Source organism: Cyprinodon variegatus, unplaced genomic scaffold, assembly GCF_000732505.1.
Source record: "Cyprinodon variegatus isolate N-32 unplaced genomic scaffold, C_variegatus-1.0 Scaffold1804, whole genome shotgun sequence".
Classification (NCBI taxonomy): domain Eukaryota; kingdom Metazoa; phylum Chordata; class Actinopteri; order Cyprinodontiformes; family Cyprinodontidae; genus Cyprinodon; species Cyprinodon variegatus.
Window position 1 is genome coordinate 30,432 of NW_015152257.1, and position 19,510 is coordinate 49,941.

At 37.5% G+C, this 19,510-nt stretch overlaps 1 protein-coding gene across 2 annotated transcripts in view; it reads right to left on the reverse strand.

The window, feature by feature from the left end:
* LOC107104584 (SRC kinase signaling inhibitor 1-like) overlaps window positions 1-19,510 on the reverse strand; it is a 72,876-nt gene that overhangs the window by 22,258 nt on the left and 31,108 nt on the right. For both annotated transcript variants that reach the window (XM_015404617.1, XM_015404618.1), the window contains exons 3-6: window positions 17,535-17,736; window positions 15,080-15,209; window positions 13,030-13,201; window positions 7,065-7,972 (exon numbers count right to left, since the gene is read on the reverse strand). In XM_015404617.1, coding sequence (XP_015260103.1) covers window positions 7,065-7,972; window positions 13,030-13,201; window positions 15,080-15,209; window positions 17,535-17,637 — 1,313 coding nt within the window. In that variant the 5' untranslated portion in view covers window positions 17,638-17,736. The remainder of the gene's footprint in view (window positions 1-7,064; window positions 7,973-13,029; window positions 13,202-15,079; window positions 15,210-17,534; window positions 17,737-19,510) is intronic.

Sequence of the window (19,510 nt, forward strand, 5' to 3'; positions counted from 1 at the left end):
GTGTGTGTGTGTGTGTGTCTAGAGAGAGATCTTTTATTAATACTTCATTATTAATATATCAATAGTAGAGTAATATGCTATATATTTTTATATTATTATCACCCTAAACTATTCAATAAGAACAAAAGGATTTAATACACTCAAACTTTTCACATTAACCCGATGCATTTGTCAAATAGAAATGTTGCCTCAGCTTGGTCGTCTTAAGTAGTTTTTAAACGTGTAAAAACAAAAGTAACAAAAAAAAATATAGGAATAAATAGATTAGGGTTAATATTCAACTTCAGATTTATTTTCATTGGGTATTTCACAAGTTCAAGGCAATGAAAAGCAGATTTCATTTCACCATAACAGCTTGAAATAGTAATATGGTGATATATACAGATATTTGATGAGCAGTGCATAAAACTACTATTACTATATATACAATAGTGCAAAATACTGATTCCAGAAAATATGCTGTGTATAAAGGAGCCCCAAAAAAAACCCCTCTTGGCAGCAGGAATCTTTCACTAACAGAAAATTCAGCCCAAGTGATAAACTGGCTAGCTTCCCCAACACAACACCTACATCAATTTCCTGTACCACACTCTGAAACACAGGTTAGGATGCTCTGGATTGAGTCCTGGTATAGCTCACCAGCGCCATTTATCTATCCAGACCTTCTAATCTGTAAACATGGTGACATATATGCTGAAGGATATTATCTAAGATGAAGGGAAAATAACTGAATTTTTGCAAGGGGATGACAAGATGACATGAAACTTAGTCTAGTTTCTGTTTTTGAAATGAACCTGCAGCATAAATTCTGTTTCTTCAGGCAGGTGACAAATATTTAAAGTAGAGAAAAAGATGTCCTGACTGTCCTATTTGGGGGGAAGGGTGTAGCTTTACAGGCTACAGCCACGTTGAAATGCATACTGTATGATCCACTGTCTTGTTGGTTCTAGTGAGGCAGGAATCATGTAGTTATTATCTATGAAAAACAGGTTTTAAATGGGTTTGAATAAAATATCCTGCATCAATAAAAACAGCTTCGGGTTGTGTTATCTACTGTTTACTCTTGTAAAGCTTCTGCAGTCTAAATGGAAACCTTTATCGCCTCCATACAAGCAGCAAAAACATCAACCGGGTGTTTTCGTAACCTCAATTCTGCAAAAAGGATATTATTTGAGTGTTTATTAATAAAGAAAAAGAGATGTTTACCTGTTGATTATCAGGATACTTAACACGATTTTTATAGCTGATTGTAGATAGTGCTGTAAAATATGTCACATAAATCATATCATGTAAATAACTTCAGCTATCCTGCAGAATCTTCACAGTATATAGTTTTTTATCTGTTGACAGTGAGCAGTCAGGGTTTTAACAGCTTTACATTTCTTTGAAAAATGTCAAATCAGTTCAATGCAAATATTAAATTCTATTGAGCATTTTGCTTGTTAACATGAATGGCAAAATGGTGAAATTATATGGTAACTAACTTAACTTCATAACAAGGTCGTGATACAATAAAGGCAACTTTGCACAGTTTAAAATGAGTCAGCCTGTCTGAGCTATGACTCAGGATACGATGGCTGTTGGTTCTCTACTGATCTTCAAGGATTTTCTTTTTTTTTTTTATTTTTTTTTTTTAGAAACAGTACTCAGAACTGCCAGAAACATAGGATATTCTAAGAGCAGCTGTGGTGTGGACAGCAAACCCTTGTTTCTTTCTACAAAATGAAAATTTAGGACAGCTCACAGCAAGGGAACAGAAGGTCTAAGTGGTTACTAGCAAGATGTAGCTAATAAAAGATGCCATGTTTTTTTTAGTGAAGTCAAGCAGCATGAACAGATCTATCTCAACCAACTATTGTAAACCATGTTAGCATGGGGCGACGTGAGACTCACCAAAAGCAACTTTAAATACAAAGGTGTCGACATTGTCTAACAGGTAATTCAATATCTATGTCCTTTAATGTATAACTGTCCTAAACCAAAGCAGCATTTATTGGACTCTGCACCCTTTTTTACTTATCCAATCTCATGCCTATCGGACAAAAAACATACGAAAATCTGTCAAAAAAAAGTTATTTGAAAGGGTATGAATCTGAATGAAAAAAACTTTAGTTAAATGATTCCCTTTTGACTTTTCAGTGGAAATTTAATATACCTACTACTAAGGTGTTAAACACATCACAGCCAGCAGGGTAATGTAGTGACATGGTAATCTAGTGGCTTTACAATTAAGCGTTAATACTCGTGCTTCTAAAGGAATCACTACACATGCATGTCTAAACGGCACCTGATATCACAGAAACCTCATTATAGGAAAAATATCAAGACAAATCAAACAAAGACGTAGATTCATTCAAATATTGTACAAATGGTTATGCTTTTGGCATTTCCTACATTGATGATTCTATTTGACTGATTCCATAGACAGGAAACATCTTTGTTGTGTCACCTGCTGTTCAATGGGAACGTTTAAAAAGACACTTTTTAAATGGAAAAACTGTGGCGACTTTAAAGATAAAACTATTCAGCCACTTTGACTCATTTGAACAAAGCCTTATAATGACTTAAAATTGAGCTGAATTGCCATTTTACCCTGAAGAGGGTTTTGCTACACATGCAATGCTTATGACCATGGGTTTGTTATGGTCAGCTATTTAATTTCTAAAATGGCAGAAAATTAACGTTGATGTTGTTGTATTGTTTTGAAATCTGAAAGTAATTCATAATTGACTAAATGTGCACTTGTGTTTCCTATGTTCAATTAATGATCACTCACAGTGCTTTGTGAAAATATTCTGCTCCCTTGAACTTTTCAACCGTTTGCCACATTTCAGGCATCAAACATAAAAATATGATATCGTAATTCTTTGTGAAGAATAAAAAAAATCTGGTACACAATCATGAAGTGGAATGAGTTTTTTTTTAGATGTTTAAACTTTTTAACACATAAAAAACAGAAGAGTGGGGCATGGAAAATGTATCAGACTCTTTACTTTCAGCAAACTCTCTCTAGAAGTTCAGTAATGATCTCTGAATTATCTAATGTTGACCAAAATGACTGATGATGATAAAAATAATCCACCTGTGTATGATCAAGTGTTGGTATAAATGCACCTGATCTTTGATAGTCTCAGGAGTCTGTTTTAACTGCAGCATCATAAAGAATCGAGGAACACATGAGGCAGGTTTGAGATAGTGATGTGGAGAAGTTTAAAGCTGGATTTGGATGCAAAAAAGATACTCCAGGTTTTAAACACCCCAAAGAGCACTGTGCAAGTGATAGTATTGAAATGGAAAGAGTATCAGACCACTGCAAATCTACGAAGACCCAGCAGTCCCTCTAAATTTTCAGCTAAAAAAAGGAGAAGATTGATCAGAGATGCAGCCAAGAGCCCCATGATCACTCCGGATGTACTGCAGAGATCTACAGCTGAGGTGGGAGACTCTGTTCATGGGACAACTATCAGTCTGCACAAATCTGGCCTTAAGAAAGAAAGCCATTTCTTGAAGATGTTCATAAAAAGTGTTGTTTAAAGTTTGCTACAAGCCACCTGGGAAACACAGCAAACATGTTGAAGAAGGTGCTATGGTCAGATGAAACCAAATTCTAACTTTTGGCAACAATGTACGTTTGGCCGGTGTAAAACTGAAATTGATGGGTCCTAAATACAGGACCATTCTGGAAGAAAACCTGTGGCATTCTGCAAAAGACCTGAGACTGGGACGGAGATTTATCTTCCAACAAGACTATGATCCAAAACAGAGAGCAAAACCAACAATGTAATGGTTCACAAATAAACATATCCAGGTATTAGAATGGCCAAGTCAAAGTCCAGACTTGAGTCTAATCGACAATCTGTGGAAAGAGACGAAAAATTCGATGCAATCCAACCTCACTGAGCTCGAGCTGTTTTGCAAGAAAAAATGTGCAAAAATTTCAGCCTCTGCATGTGCAAAACTGGTAGCCATACTGTACCTCAAGTGATTTTCTGCTGTAATTGAAGCAAAGGTGGCGCTACAGTATTAACTCAAAGGGGCTGCAGAATTGTTTCACACCCAATTTTTCAGTTTTCATTTGTTTAAAAGTTTTGGATATCCAATTCTTTTTTTTCCACTGCATGATTGTGCGCCACTTGTTGTTGGTTCTTCACAGAGAATTACAATTTTATGTCTTTATATCTGAACCCTGAAATGAGGCAAAGCATGGAAAAGCTCAAATGGGCTGAATATGTTTGCAAGGCACTGTAAGACCTTCAATAAAATGGATGCATTTACATTTCCTGCAGCCAGACAAAGTGACAGTTTATCAGCAAGCAGCTGGGCAGTTTTCAGCTTGAGCAGGTTAGCAGACACTGCCTAGATGGGCCCATTACATTCCAGATTAGGCAGAGAACATTGTTACAACTTAAGTTTATAAGTAATTAATCTGTTCTATAATCTCTAAAGTAACTAAGACACCAGTGTCAATTTGGGACATGAAATTAAGGCAGAGAGACAGGAAAAAGTGTGTTAGCAGTGAAAGAGAGAAGAAGAAGGAGGAAGAGGTAGATAGTGATGGACAGAATGAAAAGAAGGTGATGAAGAGGAGGAGAATCCATAAAGGGGAGCCGGAACCTTAAAAATAACAATGTCATGTAGAGGTTTGGTGTGCAGGACTAGATTTGCAATAAGTATTTCCATAGACTTATATCAGTCTCTTGAGATCCGAGTCCAACCCTTGGACTCGGATCTCAAGATTCTTGTTTAGTAAACTTTAATAAATTGAATTTAAAGACTCAACAAGATTTTATTTCTGGCATCAACAAATACATACAGCACACACATAGTTGTAATTGTTAAATTTAAAACAATTTTATACATCAACTAAATTGATTATATAAAGATGATGGCTCCAATTGTGCCTCTTGTTCAATCTGGTTAAAGGCCTCTACAAAAGGAATATTCCAACTATTATTTGTGTAGAACATATCAGGTAGTTGATCATAAAGTCAAATGTTTTTATTGACAATATCAAGGCCACATTAAATATTGTCCGGATCCAGATCTTCTGGTTCTTTTTTTGCTTTATTCTTTTGTTAATTCTTTAGCATCTCAACCAGTTGTGCTGTGGTCACCGGGCTTAGTCAGAGAAAAGACATTATATCTCTACACCTCAATATGAACAAAACTATTTTGCTAAATTAGAAAAGAAATTCTTAAATAGGCCAAATGTTAAATGTTCAATATCATTTGACTAAATTATATCTTTATAGATTCTATTCAGTGGCAACAGCCTGCTAACCTTGAGCTGCAAGCTGGATTGTCGCGATTTCTGAGTTTTCAGTCTCACACTGTAGAACTCAACTGAGTTCCACATATATCAATCTGACTACTGCCAGGTTAATCAATCTTTGGGAATTGGGTTGGATTGGGACTTAATCAGGAAACTAGGATGGTCACACCTGCTGGTCTGCTGTCAAATTGTAAAAAATGCTGGAGCCCTTTTGAAATTGAGTGACATCTTCCTAAACTTCCTAATCTAAATAAATGAAAATTATACTGACTGCACAGTAACTTAATTGAACATAGGCTTAGACTCAACTTTATTATCCCTTGGGAATACTCCTTAAGGGAAATTCTGGTTCCAGTAGCTTATATAGAGTACAAAGAGTTAAAGCAAGATGCCATTAAAGATGAAAATACGAGAGACAATATAAAAAGAGTGTATATAATACAAAAGAGAAAAAAAAAGAAAAGGTGTAATGTCCTTGAATATGTTTCCCTTTGACATAAAAATATCTGCACAGTAGAGAGGTGAGGGAAGATTACATAGTAGTTGACTTGGGATATTGCATTTGTACTGCAGAAATGTATTGAAAATATAAATAAGTGAAAATTATACAGTAATTTATTTGTATTATGTGTTACGGCATGTGTTATTGCACAGTGAGAGAGAAAAATATTGCACATGAGTGACAATAGGTAATGTTTTGCATAAGATGTCCAAGAAGGGGGGTTCTGACCCTTGTCCCTCTTCCTATCACCTAGTCCTTCCCATGTCAGTTTTACAAACTTACATTCTCACCTAAAAAGTAGTTTGTTTTTTGTTTCAGAAAGCTTACTATATTACCATATTAGTTTTTACTTCCAGTTTTTTGCCACAGTCATGTCAAGTTGGGTGGAAATTGGTTGAGAACCCAAATGCAGAGATAAGTAGGCATTTGGTAGACTTGTACATTTAATGCAATTTAGATGGCAACAGAAACACAAATCCAGGAATAAGAATAATAATCTAGAAATGGGAACCAGGAGACGCCGGTGAGAAACACACATGAGGATCGAAGAAAACCAGCACAGAGGAAGTTTACGGGAAGAGTATATATGGGAGACTGAAGAAAGATTGGAGTAATCAGCTGATAGGGAGCAGGTGTGAATGGGAGCAACTAGAAACTAGGGGAAAGGAGACTGGCACAAGAGGGCAAGAGAGAGCAACACAAAAAACACAACACCTCTTATATATAACTATCAAATGACTCCAAAAACACAAACAGAAAATAAACGAATTACTGAAAAGCACAGAATGACATAAATAAAAATTTTAATTCAAACTCAAAAAGAAACCTAAACAGAACCAAAAATTCCACAAAGGGCAGGAACAGCTCACCCTTTGAAAAGTAAACTTGCAAATGTTGGGACTGTCTCTGTTTCTAAACCTCTCCACAGCCAAATCAAAGCAACATATTTCAATGTTTATTATTTAGCATAATCCAACAGCATTTTTTTTTTTTTTTTATCAATTTCAGGTAAGATTGTAAAAGCAGCAAAAATATTCATCCAAAAAATCCATTACTCTTCAGATTAAACCATCTCACTATGAATCAGAGGGAAAAGAGCTTAACAGTGACAAAAGGACCTACCAAACACAGAAATAATATGGAAACAGTTGATAAAGTATAAACCAAGCAACAAAACATTATCGAGATGTTCAGGGATGTGTATAGCTCATAAGTAAACACTATGAATGCAGGAAATATTTTCTCTGTATGTGATATGAATCTGAACAGGCTCCATATCAGCCTACCTACCTGGTCTCTGTCTCATTCCCAATAAGTGGTGAACCGAAGCCTCCGGCGCCTCCTCCTCCATCTCCTCCTCCGATCAGACAGAGTTGTTCTGCTGTCAAACCCAATCCTGGCCCCTGGCCCCGGGCTTTGGGGCTGTCCCCAAACACAGAGGAAGTAACAGAATCCCTTCTCAAACTCTGCCTCCCAGGAGAGCCCCGAGTTGACATAGTTGCCCCGTAGGAATCCCTCATATCAGGTATCTTCTGGGGGGAAGAGGGTGGTGGAACCCTCAGTCCCATTGCCAACATGGAAGCTGTGTAGGCGTCACTGTAGAGGGGCCCTCCAGGCCTGTAGAGAACACCACTTTCCATTAACTCTCCCTGTAATGCTGCAGCAGTGTAGGAGGTGAGTGACCGAACTGATCCAGGACCTGGTCCTCCTCCGCGGCGGTACAGAGAGGCGTAAGGGTCGGCTCGAGCTGGCAGAGGAGAATGAGGACCTCCTGCAAGGCTAAGACGGCTTGTGTCTGGGCCTAGAGCATATGGGTCTGCGTAAATACCACCTCCATCTCCTCGTAGCAGCACCATACTCCTGGAACCTCCCACCTCATCGTCAGGCTTCACATCTCTACGCTCCAGGATGGCACTGGAGGAGGTGCAGAAGGCTGACTGGGTGTGGTGGGGCTGGTGAAGCTGGGGCTGCTGAAGGGGGGAGGAGTGGTGGGACTGGGAGTGTGGGTGAGGTAGGGAGTGGGTATGGTGGGGCGGGCCAGCGTAAGAAGAAGGCCTCCCAGAGCTGTAGAGCAGTCGGGCTCGAGACGGCGATCCTTGAGGAGGCGAAGCAGAGGAGGAAGAATGCTGGGAAGACATGGCAGGGTTGCCAAGGCGACGGTTTGATGGAGATTCCTGGGGAGCATGCACCATTTCCCTCTGGAAGAAAATTGAAAAACAGATGTACTAATAGTTAGGTCTCTTAATATACTGGACCGTAATACAAGAAATTTGATACAGAGGTACGTAAACCCCAGCAGCTGATAAAACATATGACATCACAAGATAATAACTTATTAGTAATTTTTTTGACCTCCATTATATTCAAAGTCCTTAACTCAGATTAATATATCATTATGTATATTTTCTTTTCTTATATATACATTTTTTCTTTTTTGTTTAGCATTAATATATAAAAAAGATTAGATTTTTATTTTCTTATGACGCAAAAGAAATGCTGTTGATCTAAGTTTGCTGTTGGTCAACAGCCAGTCTTTCACAAAAAGAAATAAAAATAAAAATAATTGCAAAAGAAGTTGATTATTCAAACAGACTTAAAATCAAAAATAAAAATAGGAAATTCAGTGGAAGGAAAAAAGTTTGAGAGAAAAAAAGTGTACAAGCAATCTGAATTGGCCTATTCAAGAGTTTGGGAGAAATCCACAATGTATTGACCATGGCTGTAGTCAACTCTTCACAATACAGACACATCCAGGACAACATTTATCATATTTATTGTGTTAGTGATGAACCAGAAACAACATCATAAATGTCTTTCATAGGCTAGGGCTAGAGAATAATTTAATGTAAATGTATTTGGGTAGAATTATAATCTTTAATGCCAATATGAATTTTAAACACTTTCCCAGTATTACAATATAGATTACAGTCTTTGTTTACAGTGTTGTCAATTGAGGATTTGGGAAAAGGAACCTGAAAAAAGTAATCCCTGCAGTCTCAGATTTTAGCATCTGATTAATAAAAAACAGAATGCTGCACGTACTGTAGACCATGTAGGACGCACAACAGCTCAGCTTTGACATGAGTAACAAAAAAATCCTAATAGGATGATTAAAAAAAAAAAAAAAGTATTATCTACAATATCTACAAGAGTTTATCCAAAGTTAGATGTTTTGGCCATATTGTTCAGCCCTTAGCCGAGCTTAGGGTTTAGAAAAAAACGGCATAAGTTGCAGCCCAAAGCCTTGTTTTCAGATAGAAGTAAAGTTTCTGTTTACATTTTATTTGGAAATCTATGTTCATGAGTCTAAAGAACAAGTGGAGAGCCACAGAATCTATGTGGCCTGAAGTTAAGTGAAAAGTTTCCATAATCAGTGATTATTCTTCAATGGATTTTATCCTGCGTTAATTCAGAGAAGCCTTCTGAGAGGCATTTAAAGAGTCTTTCATGGTGTCCTCAGATGCCAAGCCTGATGGAGAGAATTTAATTTTCCAGCAGTATGTTTTACCTTCACAGATGAGAAGTAGGCTACCAATAAGTATGACTGTTTCAATGGCCATCAAACTGGTAATACCTGGGCTCCAGAGAGAACCAGTTGTAATGTGTAGAGCAGAGATTCCCAAACTTTTCTGCTTCTGACCCACAGAAAAGTAAAATATAAAACCTATGGAACTATTTTTAACTAACTAACTAACTAGTTTTTTAAAACATCAATTCCTCATTGGTGTCATAGTAAAAAAACAACATAAACAACCAATGTATTTGGTTTTGTGTGTTTATAATTTAAGGTTTTATCATTACACATATAAATATGCTTTACTGTTATAATTTGTAGTGTTTCGCTTTATTTGTGAATCTCAACAATGCTTTTTTTAATCTGATTATCCGTGATTTTCCCAAATGGAATCCTGACCCCACACTTTTGGAATTGCTGATCGTTAACCCCCGGTTGGTGTCATTTGGTACCAGGCCACACAAAAAGAATACATAATTTCCATTATTTCCAACTGATTGATTGAATGATGAATGTTTATTTTGAACAATTACTAGATTATCTCTATTACAGTACATCCATCTAGTGGCCACGACACCATAACTCACAAGATAAATGGCCTGTACTTCTATAGTGCTTTTCGAGTTAGGAGATCTGACCAAAGTTCCTTACTTTGGATTTAGCCATTCTCTTACAGATGATGGCAAGCTACATTGAAGCCACAGCTGCCCTGACAGAAGCCACTGACCACCATCAGAAGGAATCAGGCTGGAACCAATGACCCTTTGGTTGCAGGGAAAACTGTTGGATCCAATGCCACTGTCACCACATGATACCTCCCGTTTTAAAACCCCTCCATCTTGTTGTAGCAAAGCAAGCTCAGGGCTCCCACTGCTTTGCTGCTATTGTGAGTAGACAGTAGGCTGTTTTCATCCCTCTTTCATCCATTGTGGGGTCTTCTTTTAAAGACATGTATAATGTTACCATAGCAGCCAAAGAGAACTACAGCTACAGAAAGGTTCATGAAAATATTGTCTGACATTAAACCGGTTTATGGGCCCCCAAACTTTTTGGGGGCCACTGGTCTAGAAGACGATGGCATTGAAACAAAAAGTGCAGATGAGCAAAAAGTCACTATTAAAGGCTTCCTGAACACCTCAGCAGAGCTGCAGACTGATCACCTTCGTGTCACTCTTCACTGATGCAGTAATTCATGCAAAAGTAGCCCAAACTAAGCAATGGGTGCTTAAACTAAGCAAGCCTAGCTACATTTGTAGTAGTTTTATTAAATATTCAAATTTTCATTAAAAAAAATCAATAGTTGGGTTTCTATTAGCCAGAAGCCAAACAGAATCAAAAAATCCACAGATGTTTAGACAATGTGAGATGAAAAATGTAAGGATTTCACTTTTTTGAAATTGGATCACTAAATTTAATCAATTAATAACTAATTTAAATAATTAAGAAAATCCATATTATGCTTCCTTTTGTTTTTATTATTTTATTATTGACAGAGAAACTAAATAATTTAGTAATTTGTAATATAATCAGATATAAATCATAAAAAATTTACATTATTTTAAGACTTGGAGCAGATTTATAAATGTCTACAAGGCATACAAAGTAAACTAATTATATTCTCAGTCTGGGAAATGTCAGCTTTGCAGCTCAGTCTGTGGTTAATCAATGTTGTTATGATGTGTAACAGCAGCTGGGGGGAAAAACACGAGGTATCAAAAATGATAGCTCTGTTTATTTATACATATACCTGTAACCAGTTCACCTAACTTGTTCAACCCAAGAAATAAATAAAAAAAATCTGCAATAATCATTACTGTTACCATAGTTTGTAGGAAAACTGAATTTACTGAAATATTCTTAGTAGCTACATTTCTTCTGGAAAGAAGTGCCCCTTCAATGCATTCAGATAATAACTCACTGACTGAAGATATAGAGAAACTCTCTTGATATCAGCCTAACATGTCAGAGAGGGAGGAAGCAAAGCTGAGCATGTCTGAAAGCAGCAGAGGGTGAACAGACTAGAGTAATGAATGAGGCAAGAAAACATGAAAAAAGGACAATGCTGTAATTGCTTATGACGCACAAGGCTATCTCCAGGAGACGGTGCAAATTGAAACGCCAATATTGCCACATAATAACCCTGAGGACTCCTGCAACAACACCCTGAGGACAGCCTCACAGCAGACATCTTCTACCTTGTAACTTAGCAACAGCTTCCCTCCTTAACTACACAGAGGATATGCCGACATCTTATTATCACCCTGTGGTCCCTAAACTTTCTCCAGTGGTGTCGTTTTAAGCTGGCCGCTCTCCCTTTGAGCAAAATCTGCCAATCAATCTCCTTCCCAACCATCTTCTGCCCTCCAGGCACAGGCTCAGATTGGCCTCAGCAGTCCTGGTCATGCTTTTGTGCTCTGCAATCAGGGAATAATCTTGGCTATACTGGCAGGAGTTCAATAACTACCCCCCCAACTCCACACTGCACACACACACCCCAGTCCTTACCTTGACAACAGGAGCAGCAGCCAATGTACTTCACACACATAAAACTGGAGGTAAGCCTGCCTGTTCGATAAGGCTGTAAAACGCTCTGAAGATTTCAGAGTAAAGCTGAAGGCGGCGGCGGATCCCATGGGAACAGCTGACCTCCAGAACATTAGCGGGCCGCTGCAGTCCAGCCTCAGCGGCAGGCAGAAAAGCAATCAGACATCGGAGCAGGCAAACAAAAAAAACAAAACTCTGAACTGTTGGGCTGCAAAAGAATCAGCAAACACTTTCTCCCTGAAGCTGATTCATTTAAACTGTTTAACATGCAGATTTATTTTTTTTTACTGAATAAGCATGGCATATGTTTGCCTCAACACAACACAATTTATCTGTTTAAAACCCATTTTTTCCTGCAAGAATGAGATGATGGGATGGAAAGATATTAAACATTTTTTTAATCACCACTTTGCAGTGATTGAATTTAAACCAGTTTAACCTAAAAATATGAAAGATAAACAAGTGCAAGCTATGTTTTTGTTTTCTTGTAATGTTATTATGCCATCTTATTCATAATATGGCATAGAAACTGAATTCCGAGAACTGAGCATCAGGTAAATGAAAGCAGAGGATATTAAATGGATAGTTATGGAGGTTTCAATACTTTTAAAACTGAATCAGACTGGGTGGTGACTGGATGATCCAGCACCAGCTTTTCTAGAATGTAAAGAGTTGTAATACATTGTAATAAACAAGGACGAAGGTGAAGTTGGGCATACAGCATTTGTAAACTTCTAAAATTAAAAATATTTGAAAGGAATTCATCACTTTATACAGTATATTAACATTTCAGGTTGTAGGAATGCGAAGTTCTTAGTCCCTGCGGTCAGATAAGTCAATCTTCTAGTGCGTCATCGTGGAACAGCTTCCTGCTTTATAGTCTGCTGGCATCTGGCCGAGTCAGCGCCGAAGATGTGACAGATGGGAACTGGTCCAGGAAAATAAGGTCATGTGATTCTCAACTTCAACGCTGATGTATTATGTAACTGCAAACAGTATTTGTAAACACTGACGCAGGGATGAGTAAAGGAGAGCATTTTGTGCCATCACTTCGCAGTTTACCACCCAAAAAACACCCAAAGTACTTTCTCCATGGTTATTACCCTGTTAGCTGAGTTATTTATGTTGATTCCAAAATGTGAGCAGACCTCTTTAAAATCTTAAATCTTTTCATAATTTGGTTGACTGAACACTTACTCTCAGGTCTCCGTTAGCGATGTGGGGGTTATGGTGTCCGGGGTAAGTGCCGTAGATGGGCTCTTTGCAGTAAATCTTAATTACACAGCGGTCCTGAACATCCCGAGGGTCCTCCAGCTCATAAAAGACGTTACGAGTCTCATCTTTGATTAGCAGAGCTGTGCTGGGGGACCTGCAGATCAATGATTGTGGGGAAATAAAAAATCAATGATAAAGAGCCCCATGAAAGACAATTTCAGCACCATTTAGCTAATACTGTACAGTTATGGAGATAACTGGAAGGATCATGAGACGGTTAACTGATAGATGCCTCCTGCCTAACATTTTAAGATTACCGTGTTTAGTGAACGAGAACAGCAAGACTTTGATCCACAGTTTGTCAGCTTACTAAAGTTGTGATTTCAAGTAGTTGCTGTAAACATGGTAGCAGATGATTAAAATATACATGGGATCTTTAGTTTAAAAAATAATTTCTTGAAAAATAAATTCATCAAGTTTTAACAGGTTATCAAATCTACAAGCTTTTCTTTTCCCTTCACAGTCTACAGTAGGTCAGTGAACTCTTAACTAACATCACAACCATAAACTTCTGTCCATCTTGCTAGAAATTGATAATTTTACACATAGCAGCTCTTAATGATTGTTTTTGTGGCCACAGGAATGGTTGTCAGCCTCCTTATGCAAAATTAAAAATGTTTGGTGGACAAATAAAACTAATTTAAATCGACTCCAACATAACATGATTTCACTCCATGTTGAAACATGTCAAGGGATGTATCATGCTGTGGGGAAGCATGGTTTCTGTAACTTTTTTGCAGACCGACATTTCAGAAATAAGCTGTGCATTTGCAATCAGTTTCCCATTCATTTGTACAACCATGTCTGTGAATTGGAACAGGAAGAAGGTCCAAAAATCTATTGTCTTGCCAGAGATTTAGGCCTCATGTAATTGGTCCATTACATCCTTATGATTCCTGTTTTTGTTTTCTGGCAAAAAGGGGCCCCGTTGACCAGTCCCGAGTATGCTGCAGCTTCTAACAGACTTTGTCCACCTTCTCTTCTGCTAAAAAAGCTCCCCTGTACCGTATTTTACCCTCTAAGCTTTTCTAATGATTCCCTCTTTGTCCTGTCTGTTCAGACATTGTTTAACATGGGATGTGATCATTCTTCCTCTACAATCAGATAAATTGAAAAGTGATATCAATGCCATAGAACTCAACAAACAATGGAGCTCATTTTGTCACTTATTTGGGATTCTATTTTGAAGCTCTTGTCTGAAGAGAGCAGAATTTGTTACATATACAAAGATGAAGAGCTTTTCGTCTATTATATTAAAACCCAATGAAAACAAATATCCAGTCATAACAAAATTAAACCAAAAATGAACTGTAGCAATCTAAAACACAATCCAGAATAATACTTCTACTACACCAGAAACCTCGATAAATGAGATGCTGCTTTTTAGTATTTTTCTCTTTTCTATTGTGGGATGTAAGAGCTAGAATTTTTTTCTGACGTAAATAATATTGTGGTATAATCTGAAGTTGGTCTCTCCTCTTATGCGTTGAAGCTATTGCTAGTTTTTAAGCTTTTCTCTGCTGACTCAAAACCCTCAGCAAATTGAAAAGAATCGCTCTTGGTCTGAATGAGGCTCAGAGCAAACAGCAGACTGAGTTGAGCTGAGGTATTTTGTCAATTTTTCAAACATATTAGTTTTGATGCAATCTTAACTGCTAGAACACTGAGGATTTGAACTTCAATCATGGCTGAACAGATCTGATGGTCCCCTACCAAAGCTGCAAACCATTTTCTTTGGAGAAATGCTTTTAAAATCCTTTAAATTTTGAAATAAACCAACCGTGTAAAACAAGCTTCATAATGTTTAGTTGTTTGCATATATCTTTGCCTTCCAATCATAGATAGATTTCTAAAGCTGGCACTAAATGAAGTGTAAATGTAGCCCTGCTGAGGCTCAAACAGCATCTAAAACAGATCGATAAACATCTCAGTGGGCTAATAATTTACATGCACAGCTGTGAGTCATCCATACCTGAGCATAGCCATGGTCAGCCTCTGAGGGAACATGTGCACAATGAGGGCCCTCAGGGTGTCCAGGCTGGTCAGCTCGTGGGTCAGGTGCACCCTGCGAATCTCCTCCCCAAGCTGGAGGAACAGGATCCCTGCACAGATGGATGAAGAGGAGCAATGATGAAGATTTCAGAATTTAAAAAAATAAAGAAAAGAAAGATATCACTTTTTATTTCTAATTTATCTCCCATTATTTCCAGTTTGAAATATGATGGTGAGCTAGGAGAGGGAAATATTTAGCTTTGGTCTGATTTTGAGTATTTATAACTTAACAATGACAAACAAAAGCTCTGCCACAGGCTGAGATTTGGTTTGTAAAAAAAAATATTCAGTGAAAGCATCATAAACTGTTCGGTAAATGGTCCTGACATAAATGCTAACAATCACAATGATTGAAGTGTCCCACTGTTTCAGTCTGCAACTAAATGCCTCAGCATTGTCCTCTTCAGAAGCTGGAGGGCTGCTGCTCAGGAGGTGAATTTGTTTCCTGACGAATCCATTAATCAGACATGACAGACGGTCTGACAGGATCATGTGGAGAAACACCGGTTTGCATTAAAAACAATCAAATCTGTAGCTCAGATTCAGCCCAGAGTGAATGTGATTAGCTGCTGATGATTTAGGTCAACCGGGTGATGGTGCAGCAGCAGGACTAAAACAAGTCATCACCAACTTGATCTTATGTCAAAATGCTGACTCTTTCAGACTGAATGAAGGGGCCAAAGGTCAGTACTAAAAGGACAATCTCTATCCGCATTTAAAAGTAAAAAGAAGTAGTATTACAGTTTAACAGACTCAAACATCTTCAATAAAAAGATAGTCCTATTCTCCCAATTAATTGAAAGAAAAAAATAATAATAATGTAAATCTGACAAAATGTTTTAATCTAAAGGCTCCTAATATCAGTCAGTCCACCTGTTTAGAAATTATTTGGTTCTATCTTTTTCGACATTTTCCCTCAATTCATCCTGACCAGAATCTTTTACCATTGAATTGTTGCTTTATTTGGGATCATTGTTGCGATTATGACCCATTTCAGATGAAACAGCAGCAATCGGATGGTTAGCTTAACATTTCATTCTAAGATAATTGCCTTTATAAACCTGTTCAGTCGTTTTCCATCTCTCATGTCATAAACCTTTATATAAATCAAGCTAGATAGGAGATATAGTCTCAAGTTTTTTATCATTTATAAGAGTTAGTATGCAGGGATATCCACTCCTAGGAGGACTGAAAGCTCTTTTAATCTTCTCTAGTATTGTATGTACTCTATTATCTGTTTAGGATATAATTCTGGACTTTAAAGTGATTCAATGTCAGATTGAAGTTCAGCAACCATTGATTTTCAAAGGCATTGCTGACATCTTTCCTCCTTGGAGTTATGTGAACACGCATCTGGCAACTCCAGGGCATTAAACTGAATTAAACTTCTGATTTTATAGAACTCATCCTAACTATACTCAGAAAATGTTCCCCCAATGGATATAGTTACCTTTTCTCATGAACACAGCTATTCATAAGGTATAAAATATTAATCTAACGAAATTATGACATTTATTTTACCATTTTGAGGTGTTTAGTTTCAGAATAGGAGTGGCCTGAATTTACAAAAAAAAAAGAAAAGGTGAAAGCTAAATCTAAAAAATCCATTCAAAATGATCTATAAGGCATAATAAATATGCTCCAAAGTGAAGACTTTATGGGATTTTTTATTTTTATTTTTTTTACAGCCTGATAAATGTTAAGCTCTTCTCAGTTTATGTTGAAGTCAACATCTCTGCTGAGTCAGTCAGAAAACACAGTTCTGTACATATTACAGCTCAATTAAAGACAAAGACTTGGCTAAAACCATTTTATCTTACCAAAAACTAACATGTAGTATAAACTGAATTTTTTTTATTCCCTTTACTTATCTAAACAAGTAATACGATTTTCACAGCAGATTCTTTAAAAGAAAACAATGTAAGTTTTAACCTTGAAATAAAATCTGAATTTTCTTTATAAAATGAAATCAGTGCATTTCCCAAAAACAGACATAAAATGTATTCTTAAAAAAAGGAGGAGAGAAGAAGGTTAAATTTATAAGAATTGATTCCTGAACAGCCGCCTCCACTGCCTCTTTCAAGACGCAAGAAACATTCAAACAACCAGATTTTTCAATGGACTACTGCATTTAATTTCAAGTATATTAGTGTTCATTTAGTTTTCTTTTTCTTTTCTGCAAAAGGTTTGATACAGTTACATTTTATTTACTTACACCACAATATTCTCCAGCTAAAGATGATCCAATATATATTCTATATTATATCTATTATATATATCTATTATATATTCTATATTAATCTATATTAGACCCAATAGAAGGGCTTAGATGTCCCAGTTCTCCAAACTATAGAGCAGAAGCATAGTGTCCTGACCTGGCGCCCTTAGCTTGGCTTGGCTGGATGAGCGGGCCAGTGGAAGACTCTGGCGAAGCCGGTTCATCCGGTTAAAGCCGATGGGGATGTCTGGTTCAGACATGGTCTCAAGATTTTCCGCTGAGGCGAAAGAGACTCTGTTGGCCTGGTCTGCGAGAGCCGGTTGTGTTGGGCTAAGTCGAGTCACACGGGGTGTGCGACTCTGAAACACAGATGAGAAGAAAATAACCTGATTACACAGAATAAAGCCGAATGCTGTTCTGCTATATTATTTTTTGGAGAGAAGAGGTTTTTCTTTTCCCGCAGCATCCAGAAAATTTATACTTCAGTCTTTTTTTAATTACCCTGTCATGAACCTTAACATTTGACATGGCAACTAAGGCCTAAGGAAAACAGTGAATGGACAAAATATATACGTAAGTGGTGCTGAGGATTGCAAACACAAACAGAAAAAGCTAAGGTTAAAACAACTTTAATCTAAAGTGAGTTGGCTCAGCACCAGCATTCAAACAGTTCCCTAAGAATGATCCATCCTAATAAGGAATGAAAAACAACGACAAAAGGTTCAATAAATGAGAGACTTCAGCAGCGTAGCCTCGATAAAACCCAACACAAAATTGATCTAGATTAATTTCTGCAACTGGACTCAAGCAGATTACAGAAACGAGCCACAAAGTTCTCAGTCACCGAATTGGCAAATGTTAACGGTGGAAGGCTAATGACTTAACGGGTAATCCAGATTCCCAGTGATATTTCAGCTGTCTATTCTCAACCCTAAGGGAGACCAATATTGAAGGACCTCTCATTACAGCACAACCAGGCGGCACTGCAGGTTTTTAATGAAACCTTACTGACGGACATTTTCCAGCCCAAAGAGTCCAGTAATGAGCTCCCAGAGAGCCTCAAGAAACAGACTGTCTAGTAAGGGTCTGAGATTTGTTTTCACATGTGGGTGGTGGGTGTTGTTTAACTCTTAGATGTTAAAACAGGCAGAATCAAGATCATCAGACATGCATGAGTACGCAAACATGCAGGAGACACCAAGAACCATCCCAGAAAAACATACAAGGCTAAAAGTCCAATCCTCACATGCCGCAGCTGAACATCTTTCTGGGATCCAACCGTTCCACTTAAATAGAGAACTTTCCTTCCTAGAATAACATCTGTTAAATGTGAAGACAGCCTGGCTGAGTTACACGCGTCGCCTCTCGTATATTTGGAGATTTACGCTTTCAGAACATGTTGGACAGCCAGACGTGCTTCTTCTGCTTTCAGTCCCTCAAGAATTGAGCTACTGAAGGCAGAGGAACGCAGCAAGTGGGAATCATAAAGTTTCTGTTTAGTGAACTGTGAAGAAGAAAAGGAGCGGATAAGGGTTAGAGACAGAGCACACCCGAGAGTAAAGACACTGGAGATGTCAAGAAAGAGCAGAAATAATAGCAGAATAGAAAGTTCAAAATAATAAAAGCACTGAACCGCTTAGCTTCAGTTTAATCTTTTTGTTTTTGGCAGTAGACCTAATCATAAGTTGACATTTCATTCACAAACAGTAAATAAAGATCAGTGAACCTTTGCTTCTCTCAGAGGACAATCATCACACACATGGAGTCTTAGCTGCAATTAAAAGAAAACTATAAGTATCAAAGAGATTGGTGCTGATCATTTGCCTTGTTGTTGTTTTTTTAAGATTCTGGAATTAGAGATGTCCCGATCCAGGTTTTTTGCACTTCCGATCCGATACCGATATTGTTTTTGGACTTCCGATACCGAAACTGGCCGATACCAGCCTATCCGAGCATGTATTTAAGTTTAAGTTAAAGTATTTAGCCTTAGTTGTAAGACTCATGTTGAAAAGGGTTTTAGTACTCTTGATAAAATCTAGCCAGCTGAATTAGGTGAGATTGAATAAAACACAATGATTGGTAACAACAAACTTACCTGTTTATTAAGAGATAAACACAAACTGGACAAAATTA